Source organism: Falco peregrinus, chromosome Z (assembly GCF_023634155.1).
Source record: "Falco peregrinus isolate bFalPer1 chromosome Z, bFalPer1.pri, whole genome shotgun sequence".
NCBI lineage: Eukaryota > Metazoa > Chordata > Aves > Falconiformes > Falconidae > Falco > Falco peregrinus.
The window spans coordinates 68,067,591-68,079,966 of NC_073739.1; the positions used below are offsets into that span (position 1 = coordinate 68,067,591).

Here is a 12,376-nt window from a genome sequence, read left to right on the forward strand (position 1 = left end):
ACTGAGCCCAAGATTTCACCCATAATGAATAAATTGTAACTGAGCACTTTGGGATGAAACACATTGTAAAAATGTAAGCTTACTAATAGATACATATATACCAGATAAGAACAAATATAAGATAGAACAATAAAAACAGATATACCAGAATTACCAGACTGCAATTATTTTTACAGCTAAATACAAACAGCAGGTATTTCAAATATTGGCTTATGGTATTTTAGCATTTGTATTTTGGGCAAAACTTTAAACAGCAGAGATGTCTGTACCAGAGTACAAATTTCATAGAAACTAGCTTCAATATTTAGTTTCACTGTGTTTTTCAAGATTTCCTGAATTTATTCTGAAGAGGCCTCAGTCTGACACAAGATGGCACAAGAGATTCTTGACTGAAACATTTTTGATGTAGAGAGGGGTTTTTTTATTACCATACTGAATATATTCTTTTTTTTTATTAGTTTTGAATACCTTTTTTGTCCTGTATATTTGTCTTACAGGTCATTAAAATCCATTCAGTCATGCTGTTTTACCGATGGCTTTAGTATTTGTAAATGAGGAATTTGGGAAGACACAGACAGACAGATAACAGCCACATAAACTGCACTATGTAAAAGATGAGTATGATCACAGAATTACAGAATGATTGAGATTGGAAGGGATCTCCGGAGGTCATCTGGTACAACACCCCTGCTCAATCAGGCTTTCCCAGAGCCAGTTGCCCAGGACCATGTCCAGATGGCTTTTAAATGTCTCCATAGATGTAGACTCTACAACCTGTCTGGGCAATCTGCTCCCATAATCAAGTCACCCTCAGAAAAGGTGGAAAAGGTACAGAAGTGTTTCCTGATGTTCCAATGGAACCTCCTGTGTTTCAGTTTTGCCCATTGCCTCTTGTCCTGTCACTGGAACCACTGAAAAGAGCCCGTCTCTGTCTTCTTTGCACCTTCCCTTTGGGTATTTATAGACATTATAAGATCCCACCTCAGCCTTCTCTTTTCCAAGCTGAACAATTCCAGTTCTCTCAGCTTCTCGTCCTATGTGAGATGCTCCAGTCACTTAATCATCTTGGTGGCCCTTAACTACTCCCTCCAGTATCTCTTATCTCTCTCTTGTATGGTGGAGCCCAAAACTGGACATAGTACTCCATGTGTGGCCTCACCAGCGCTAGGTAGAGGGGAAGGATTATCTCCCTCCACCTGCTGGCAATTCTATTATTTAACACAGCCCAGGATACTATTAAACTTCTTTAAGGCAAGAGCATGTTGCTGGCTTGTGCTCAATTTTGTGCTCGCCGTGACCGCCAGGTCCTTTCCTGCCAGGCTGCTTTCCAGCTGCGTGGCCCCCAGCATGTACTGCTGCCTGGGGCTGCGCCTCCCCAGGTGCAGGACTTGGCACTTCCCCTTGTTGAACTGCATGGAGCTTCTGTCAGTGCATTTCTCCAGCCCTGTTGAGATCCCTCTGCACGGCACCCTATCATTCTGGAGTTTCACCCATGTCTCCCACTTTTGTATCATCTCCAGACTTGCTGATGGTATACTCTGCACCATCATCCAGATAATTAATGAAGATATAAACAGGACTGGACCCAGTATTGACCTCTCAGGTACACTACTAGTTTCTGGCCTCCAACAAGACTTTGTGCCACTGATCACCACCCTCTGTGCCCAGCCATTCAGTGAATTTCCAGTCTACCTCACCGTCTCCTCATCCAGCCCATGCATCAACAGCATGTCTATGAGGATCTCTTGAGAGCCAGCATCAAAGGCCTTATCAAAGCCAAGGCAGACAATATCCGCTGCTTTCTTCTTTATCTACCAGACCAGTCACTTCATCATAGAAGTTTATCAAGTTGGTCAAGCATGACTTCCCATTTGTGAAGGTATGCTGACTACTCCTGATTTTCTTGTCCTTAATGTTCCTGGAGATGGTTTCCAGCCTTAACTGTTTTATCACTTTCTCAAGAATCAAGGTGAAGGTGACCAGCCTATAGTTCTCTGGCTCCTCCCCTTTTTCCCCTTCTTTAAGAGAGGAGTGACATTTGCTTTCCTACATGATAATATATTTCTATTATACTCCCTTTAATAATAGTCACTTTTGTTAATGACTCATGATCTCATTATATTTAAATGTTTGTAGTAAAAGCACGTTGAATTCCTAAAACAAGGTATCTCTCCTCTATAATACTATAGAGGTATCTCTATACTATAATAGCAGCAAAACTGTTGCATGATTAAAATGCAACTTAAGTCCTCCCCTAGACTATTATTATCAGCTCTAGAGTAAGAGGAAGAATTTATCATGGCATTAAGAAAAGGTTAATAGCCTTCCAATATAGAACCAAATAATGCTGAGGTTTCTTTAGTACATTATTATGTCTGGTTTGGAAAATACATTTTTTAGGTAGATGAACCAAATTAGGTGGTTGAAAAGTACCACTGGAGGTCAGTTAGTGCTTTTTTTCTCTTGTACAGGACTAGCTTCACCTAAACTTTATCTAAAGTTTTAGATGAAGCTGAAATTAACTTTCATTAAAACTTTATCAAGCTCTAGAATAGGTTGCCCAGAAAGGTTGTATAGTTTCCACCCTTGGAGATTTTCAAAAGCCAGTGAAAGACAGCAGATGAAACAAGCTCCACTTTCTGGGGCTTTTCATTAGAGATACCTGCCCCATGGGAGAATATCTCAGTACTTCAGAACGGACTTTGTGGAAGTTGTTAAAATTTCCTAAGTTTACTTCTAATATTTAGTGTAATATGGCAGTTTGACAAAAATCAGGATAATCTATTTAACTACTTTAATAACAAATATGTCAATGACATACCAACTGTTTGAAAATGACAGAAAAAAGGCTTTCAAACAATTCAAATCTAGTCATTAATTACAAACAACTCACAGTCCATGTCTCATTCATCTAAACAACTTCTCTCTTGAGAACAAATTCAAAGAGAGTAACACAAGGCTAGTGATTCAAATGAGCAGACTCTTACTGTTTTCAGTAGGTTTAGCAGGTCTGCCTTCACAGATTCTCCTCAGCACAAAAGCTATGTCTGGCCTTGTCTTCCCACTATTTTTCAAAGCTGAGTGAAGAGCTACTTCAGAAGACAGGTAACAGAGCTCCTGAGAGCTGCACAGCACAGGTCGCCTTGCAGGAGGACGCGCTGTGATTCTTTACATGAGATAAAGGAGCTGTTTGGATGTAAGGGCTGCAGTCCCAACCCTTGCTTATGATTTCAAAGCTGTTTCTTAATCCTTCTATGATGAATGAAATATCTAGGATTCAGATGACTGTTAGGAATAACTGCATTAAATAGTCTACGTTATGCAAGATGTTAAATAATAGTTTGTTCTTCTTAAGATCCACCTATTCATTGAATTTTCCCTGTGCTCTGCAGAAAGACTGCAAATCATGCCATGCAGTGATTTCAGGGAATCTGCAGTTTTCAGTGGTGTTCCATGTAAGTGTGTGTCTCTAAACATCCAATTTAGCTTTTGTAACTTTGTGTGCACCGTAAATAATCACTAGATCTCAGTGTACTCTTGAAATAAATACTAAAGAAACATGCTGTGATGAGAAATTACATTAACCCTCATCTCATATAGGAAAGGTCTGGAGAGCACTGCCTACTTTACTGGTTATTTTTACAAAGCAGACGGAACGAAGTGATGGACCATGGACCTTTAACACCTTTAACAGCTTTATGATGCATTATAGTAGCTTTCTAAGACTCCTCCTTCCATTCCAGAGAACCTTTGTCCTTCTCTTTCACAGTAATACAGCTACAGTTCCTTGTGAGAGCATTAGGTTTGTGTTTTGCAGTTACTTCGTCTACATAACGTGGTTTTATCTACACATGCACTTGTGGAGTACACACAGGAACTCTATCTGTAATTCCGGTCTTCTGTATTTCAGGGAACTTTGGGAGCTCCAAAGAAAACTGGTTGTTCTGAAAGATCCATATTTTACTATGTAAAGAAATTCCCAAGAGAAACCTAAGAATTTTGTCCTTATTCATCTTCAGTAAGTCACTAAGGTAGCCCCTTTATTTACCTTCAGTAAGTGACTGAGATATCCTAACAACATCCCAAGATGCCTGTGTACAACAGGATCCCTGAACTCGCAGGAACCATTTGCATGATTAGGTTAGTACTGCAGAATCTGGAGCAAGACAGGCATTCACTGTAACAGCATAAAGCCAAACATCATCAATTGTGTTATGCACCTGTTCTGCAACAGACATCTTCCAAACAACGGTATGTTTGCCATGTGGATCTAATGTCTAAATTAAGCTATACAAAAAGACAGATCTTGCTGTCATCAAGTGGCTTCTATCTTATGGGACAGATGATGTCAGGATTTTAAGAAAACCATGTAAATTGGAATAGATAATAAAAACAAAGCAACATAATACTGAGAACACTTGATCTGAGACAGACTGATTTAAAGATACTTTATAATTAAAATGAAAACATAGCCTGTAGAGCCTATCTGCAGAAAGGAAAGCCTCTCTCTCTGTTTTGCTTGGCATCTTCAGCTATCCTGAGGATGAGACATCTGAATTATGCAAGTCATTAATAGGCAGCACAAAACCCTACACCCAGGTATAAAAGTTGCAGTTATTAAAGAATGTAATTATTATGTGATAGCAATCATTCAATTTTTTAAACTGCATTTCAAGACAATTAATTAAACTACACTGTAGTTCATGAAAGGTGTCAGGCTGACATACTGGAGGATTAAAGAATCAAATTCCTCACTGGCTTCTTTTCAATTGTGTAAAACTCCACTAAACACCAGAAAATCAAGCCTAAATGAATTTTAAAATAAACATCTCTAGCAGTAGATTTGCTATGCTTTTATAAATTCATATGCCTTCTTTGTTGTTGAAAGATAGGTCCAAAAAATAGAAGGGAAACTCATCATTAAGGATATACACAGCCAGACATGACCCTGTATGCATCTGTGTGGAAGAACTCTTTTCTAAAGGAAGAGGCTGGTGAACCATCCAGAGCTATTTAGTTTGTGGCATCTGTGATACAATCAACTACAGACAGAGCCTATCTAAGCAATGCCTTTGAGATAACGGACATCTGTAGAAAATGGGATCTAGACACAGAATCTAAAAATGTAAGCAGACCATAGGATGGTCCTGATTATTATGAAGCCTGGTGAAGTTACTGTGGTATCAAAAGTCTGAGCACCCTAAAGCTCTTTATGAAGGCCAGGGATACTACATATGGGATCCATTAAGTGACGTAAGACTAGATTGCATGTAGCCTTGCCTTAAATGAAAGCCCCCTGCATTCTGCTTAAATAAGTACTCTGTTTCTGAGATCTGCTGTTGCAGCAGTAAAGTGCTCTTTCAGTCTGGTCATTCTTTATTCTCTCTCTCTCTCTTATATATGCATGTATGGATGTGGATGTGGATGTGGATGTGCAGCTGAAGCATGCAAATAAACCCTGCAATTGACTACTTTAGGCTGCCTCTACCAAAGCTCTCAGTAGAGTGAAGCATAAATTTCCTTTAGAACCTTTGGCAAGCTCATGCTCGACTCAAACTGAGATGCTTTCTCACCTTCCACAGAACTGCAAACTCATTAATAGCTCTATATTGCTTATGGAGTCATCCAAGCGTACACAGAGCATGCTAGATTTCTTCCTGCTATCTCCTTGCCCCTGGGTTATATAATGAAACCCCTTCCTTTCCGCTGCTTCAAAGGCCCCGATGAAAATATTTAGTGGCCAATGCTTGCACTCCTCTGTGTTTCGAAGCACTGACAAACTCTCAAACAGCTAAAAGGACTCCTCTTCAAGCTGAGGACTGAGAAAAGTAATTCTGAGGGATTTTAATCTCTAAGATGGGAAAGCAAGAAGATTCAACATTTTTTTATTTAGAGCACATGACTTTCTATCATTTTTTTTTAATCATTCATCATGTGAACATGCGTAAGTCCTACCATTTTCATTGTCCTATAGACAACAGAAGAAACCCACTAATTTAAATAATTATATTATCCAAACTTTACTTACTATCCAAACATTACTCATCTTGTTTTATCTCGTCCTGTCACATGTAATATGCACAGCAGTGTATTCAATGATGAACAACAATTAACTGATGCCTTTTTCTAGAGGCTTCTAATCAGGGTGCGGGTGCTGATAAATCTGGCAGAAAACCATGTTTTTAAAAGGTAGATCTAAGCTCAAAGAGGCAAAGAAACACCCAATAGGATTTTTAAAAATACAGAGGCTTAACCATGGCTTAAAATGGTGTTAACTGAATACGTAGATGCTTTTGCAAATCCTGTTAACAGCCTATTTGCATACCCTGCCTGCAGTCAGAATGCCTGACTCTGGAGCCACTGAGGGATGTCACGAGGGATGACACTGAGGTGACTTCTGCTACCAGATAAGCAATAACCCTCCTGAATTCTGTTCAATGAAACTATCATAGATGATGTCTACTTCAGCTTATGTGTAGTCGCTCACCACACTGTGAGGAAATGGCAGGTGTCACACCATTCATGCACTGGTATTAAACATTTTTCCATGGCTTTAACCTTTTAACATTATTCAAGCTTCCATAGGATTCAGGGCAGGTGAAACAACAAGGATTCTAAATTGCAAAATCAGTCCTAAAGGTATGAATTTTATTCTCCTAATATACTCTTTCACAAGGTGCACTGATCCAGTAGCTCCAGGCAGAGTGTGTCTCTCTCTGTATGCATTCACCAACCACGTGAGAGGCTACTCTGTTCAGCATGCAAAATTCTTGGTTCCAGGTTATACAGGAATGAAAGGAAGGAAGGACTGCTTAGCTGGCCAGATACTGGGCATATTGAACCACAACAGTGCCCCTGGACTAGGGCACTGCTACATCAGACACTTCACAGAGCATCTCTTTCTACTGCCTTTTTTGTCACATTATGGAGGATGGCTCATTCCAGTGGCCCATCAGCAAAAGAGGGTCAGAAGAATTTCACAGTCTTGCAGCATTAACACCAGTGTATCTGAACTTGATATATAATGGTTTGATAAGAGCTCAAGGACTGACATGACCCTAAGCTTTTAAGAGAATATCAGAGGACCAGGAAAGCATTCTTAATGCACTTCCTCTATCTTATCTGGTTGTGACTACTGTACTACAATAGTGTTCAGTGAAATTCGTCCCACCCTTTACGTTTCTATGATATTACACAAGCATGATTTCCATCTCGCTTACTTGCAATAATTTTTTTCAAATTTACAGCAAAATCTAGTTAATATGCATTATGGGGTTTCCATCTTAAAAGGGTATTAGGATGAAATGCATCTGAAATAATTCAATAGTTTTATAACAGGTTTGTATGGTCCATTGCTATTTAAGGCATTATAAAATGCATTGTTTTTCCCAGCAAGCACACCACTTACCCTCAGCATTGGGCCATTCTGGAACACATGGGGTTCATCACAAACTACACAGTATTCATTCAATACTGGTATCCGCTGCTCAGCAAATTCAATAGTCTGAGAACAATGAAAATGAGAATAACAACATCTGCTTAAAAATAATTAACAGTCAGCTCATACCCCACAATGTTTCATAAATGGGTAAGATATGACATCCTACCTGCACAAGAAAGCCACGGTCTCGTACTGGAATGCATTTTGCACCATAGTTTTGCTGCAAGGAAAAAGTTGAGGCAACTTCAGTGTTGGTAGACTAATTGTAAAGAATTTGTATTTTTTGTGTGCAAATATGTTAATTAAACAATATTTGCATATAAAAAATCTTTTATTTGCATAAACCAGCCATTACAAATAATTGATTCTTTTAGTGTTTGCTGACTGTGGGGTAGATTTTTAGCATTTCTTTTTGATTCTTAAATCTGGTAAGGTTTTGCAACTTTAATCTTAAATGGAAACAACCAGTGCCTTCACACCATTTTAACAAGCTGGCACTTGGTAACTCCTCTTAAATTTTAACTGCGTATTGTCTATCCAAATATGGGCTATCTGCTTAGGCTTGAAAGACTAACGTAATTCTCAGAACAGCTGAAAATCTTCTTCTTTTATATTTAATAAGATCTCACTTCCATAAGCACCATGCTAACAACATTCTGTGCTCAGATCCCAGTGAAATTCTTTCCGCCTTTTTCTTTCAACACATGGCAACATAAATTAGAAGGAACTTCTGTTACAGGAGTCAGCAAGGTACAAAATTCCCTCCAGGCTGACATCTATCTCAATCAAACCTTGTTTTGAATAAAAGTCAGATCAGCTCCATTTACAGCTTTTTTTTGGTTTTGTTTATAGGCTTATTTCCTTTAATTTCTCTTAACTGCTTAATTAGGAAACTTTTCCCTTTTTTCTCCTGGGAAACAATCCTAATTGTATTCATATATGAGATTTATATATTTTAGCTGAGAACTGAAGAGAAGTTAAGGGTTCTGATTCATCACTTCCACTTTCCGCTGACCTCAAATCGAAGTTGGGCACAGACTACCCATACATCTGATGCCTGCATGTAAAATGCGACATGGACTCTTGATGCCCTTCCACTAACATCAGTCAAACTGCACCTGACCCACGTACGTGATGATTTTCCCTACAATAAATGCATTGTAGCAACAGATTACTGGTAGTTTTTATAGACTGCCAAGCAGGGCTTGCATTTCTTCTACTATCAGCTGATAACATCAGTAATGAAACCACTTAAGTAAACTTTTCATTATCTTATTAAAACCAACGGGACTTTTCCTATTAATTCCAAGAAAGAAAAGTCTTGCTATATTAAGACATCCTCTGCTGGTTCAGAAAAAAATGCATTTCTAAACTGTGACAAGTACAAAGTCTGTTGGATCACCTTAGATTAATTTTGCTGTGCACATTACATGAACCAACGACACAGCATGTATATAAATGATTTTACGATAGTATATCACTGCTTTTAGATTTGATGAATATAGCTCACAGCTTATTAAACTAATTTACCGCAAGACATAGCACATTCAATGTAATTTCATTATTCAGAATGCACAATTTTGAATATAGGTATGGCATTTTAAGCAAGAATCAGCTTTTTCTTACTAAGAACATCAAGGTACCACCAGGCTAAGGGAGTGGAGAGAGCTATCTCCTAAGCGCCTATCCTCAGATCTAACACAGATAACAGACTGGTGCTTTGAAATAGCGCAAACAGACCCACTCTTTCCTCTAAAGTATAAAAGCCATCTTTTAAGAGGCAGAGGCAGAAGAATTAATTTTGAGAGCTCTTTCTTAAATTTATGAATATATGCTACCCTTTGTTTTCCCAATCAATCATGCCTCTGGGGAAAGAAAGGGGGTCACTGTGGGCCTAATTCCTTCCCTGACCTCCAGCTTTCACCAGCATATTTGAAGGTTTAACCTTCCACAAAGCACAAATGCACAAGAGGTGAGCTGAATCATGACTGCATTCCTTCCAGTATGGTGATGATCACAGATGCAAAGACCAGAAGGAGAGGTGACTTGGCATCCAAATGAGCCAATGGACAGTTGCCTCCCGCACGAAGCAAACAGAGAAATGAGAAAAGACCTGTGCAACCAAGCCAGTTTTGCAGCACAAAAGCAAACACTCTGTCTTCTTTCTGCAGCAAGAAAGAAGGCAGGGAAGGAAGTGGATGACTGAACTTTTCCCACAATCAGCAGCTGTACATTGAGCTGTATTCAACATGACACAAAATCTCTGCCTTGACCTAAGCAAATTCTGATTTTATAACTTAAACATATGTGCATGCACAGTTATTTACATCCTCCTTAAAAAGTTGACTCCATTGCTCTTATCTTCCAATATATTCAATATATCCAATATGTTTATTAACATATGTCCTAAGTATTAATGCCTGTGCCTAGTAAGCACATTTGGAAAATAATGAGGAAAATGAGCAGAATAAAAAAATCAATACGCACAGCAGATTGTGAAGGTGATGATGAAGATGGCGTTAAGATACCAATAAGCCCTGAGGTAAGAGAGAGCCTCCTGCTCTCTGCTATGGTGGACTCCTTGAAAGGCTCCATTTTGGATGATTTAGGGGCATTGGAATAAGTCTTGCTGAGTAACTTGTGATTCTTCAATCCATCTAATTCTTCCATTCTAAGATTACTGGAGTATGACCTGCTCAAAAGTTTGTGGGGCTTCAAGGTGCTGTTGTGCTCACATCGAGGGTCCCCGGAACACGACCTACTTAACAGCTTAGGGGGCTTTAAAGTGATGCATTCCTCCTGCTTGACGGCTGAAGAGCAAGAACGGTTCAACAGTTTGTGTGATTTAATAGCCATTGTCTGTTCAGCCCTAGGGTCACTCGACAATGAGCGGCCAAATGTTCTGTGAGATTTTGTGGCACACACATCCTCTGCCTTCACTGTGCTAGAGCAAGTCCTTCTCAGTAGCTTGTGAGTCTTGGAGATCCCATCCTGTTCAGACTTCAGTTTTGATTTATTTTTACCACAGCCAGGTGGAGGATAACTTGGCGACCTTAAAAATAAAAGAAGACAAAGTTGGAGAATACTTGAAATCTTGTGCAAATCAACCAAGATCATACATATGTAAAAATTGTTAAGCATCATCTGTCTTTATATATTTCACTAGTGGTAAACACAACCCAACATTAAAAATATGAGTAACTGCATGTAGGACTGATTTTCCAACACCAATATGAGTATCAATACCAAACAGACTCCTATTTACACACCAGCTCATTGATCAAAAAGATGAGTAACTACTTAAGTGGAAGTTACACCTATATCCTTCCAGCTCTTTGTAAAGGCATCTATGCCTCTCAACAAACAATTTATTCAGGAAATTATCTTTGAAATGAAAACCATGTATTTTACATGAGATCATAACACTTTTTCCTTATCAAAATCTATCTTTCCTATGTAATCTTCATGGCACAATCCCATTAAAGCTATTGTCCTCTGGACACAGCATAACATATTCTGTGGCCTGATGCACTGGAAGATATAATGAGCAATGAAACTTGCAGGCAGTAAATCAAATTTAATTCAGCTCAAATGAACTTTATTCTTAAAAACCTCAGAATAATCTGCGTGTTTTGTGGAAGACAATTTGATGCCTTCCTTTCCTGTTTTAGACAAATTCTTGCTGTGTAACTTTAGAAATGAGAATACCAGGGACATAAATTATGAGTGCAGAAAGTAAACAACAAGTTTTTGCAAAACAACTTTCACATAAACTGTCACATTTATATGAGGTTCACATTTGCCTGTCCTTGCAAAGCATGAACATGTATCAGATATGCTGAATAATTTTTCTATGCTTTAAAAGAAACCCAAATTTTTGGAGTATTTTTTGGCCTTGGATCGAATAGAAAAGAAGTGAAAACCCAAGGGGAGATGCTGGCAGGTTTCCCCACCCTATTAGCAAGTGGTGACAGTGTAAGATGCACATGGAGGTTGCTGACTCACTATTGCAGTTGGCTCACTACCACCGTCCTGCAGACAGGAGGTAGGAATGATGCTCTAGGGAGAAAGGGTGCCCCTGCATTTGGGCTGAGCCACTTTCAAACAGGTACTGCAGCAGCAGACAAATCAAAAGAAAGACTGGTCTGGCTTTTGTGTGCCCTTTCTGAATAAAACCAAATCCCAAGCTACAGCCTGTTCTAGGCAATGGTGTGAGGCATGGCAGGGAATGGGTAAGCTTTCTACTTAATACACCACCCTCCTCTCTACCTTTGAAAGACAAATAATCTTTTGTCATCTTTGACACCCCTCCCTTATTCAATGTGAGTGACTGTGGTATTCCCTCTCTTTTTTATACAAGGATTTTATAAAGGCAAAATTCATCAAAAAGGAAGACGGTTTGAAGAAGTATTCAATTGAAAATCACAGAAGGGGTGATCTGTCAGCCCTTCCTAAGCAGGAAACCATGCTAGAGTAAATAGTTACATTCCTGGAAAAAATCAGAGCTTGATTTTACATACACTAGAGAGTATGAGTAACTGGCAGAAGTCATAATGAATTCAAATGCACTATTCACAAACTACTTTTTATATTTTTAATGCCTTTGTTCTTTGAAATTCTGTGCCTGCATTTTACAAGCGGTGAACATTACCGTACTCAAACAATGGAGAGGGGTGGCTGCCTATCAGCTCTAAAAATTATTCTTTCATCAATGACCATTCTACTTTTAAAAAAATTTAAAATACACACAGCTGTGGAAAGAACAGCTAGACAACCACAATTAAAAAAAAAAGTGTTATGTTAGATATTACTTGTATAAATTACTTGTATTTATATTCTTGCTATTCAAGTAACAGTCAAATGCTACCAAGCTAATGAAGATATAAATACAACAAGTAAAATGAAATAAAATAAATTATTTTCAATTCCAGATGA

General features: G+C 38.6%; 1 protein-coding gene across 2 annotated transcripts in view; it reads right to left on the bottom strand.

Annotated features, from left to right (window-relative positions):
- The window catches only part of PARP8 (poly(ADP-ribose) polymerase family member 8), a 120,731-nt gene that overhangs the window by 31,422 nt on the left and 76,933 nt on the right, over positions 1 to 12,376 (bottom strand). For both annotated transcript variants that reach the window (XM_055791153.1, XM_005241958.4), the window contains exons 12-14: positions 9,929 to 10,493; positions 7,608 to 7,661; positions 7,409 to 7,504 (exon numbers count right to left, since the gene is read on the bottom strand). In XM_055791153.1, the coding sequence (XP_055647128.1) occupies positions 7,409 to 7,504; positions 7,608 to 7,661; positions 9,929 to 10,493 (715 nt within the window). The remainder of the gene's footprint in view (positions 1 to 7,408; positions 7,505 to 7,607; positions 7,662 to 9,928; positions 10,494 to 12,376) is intronic.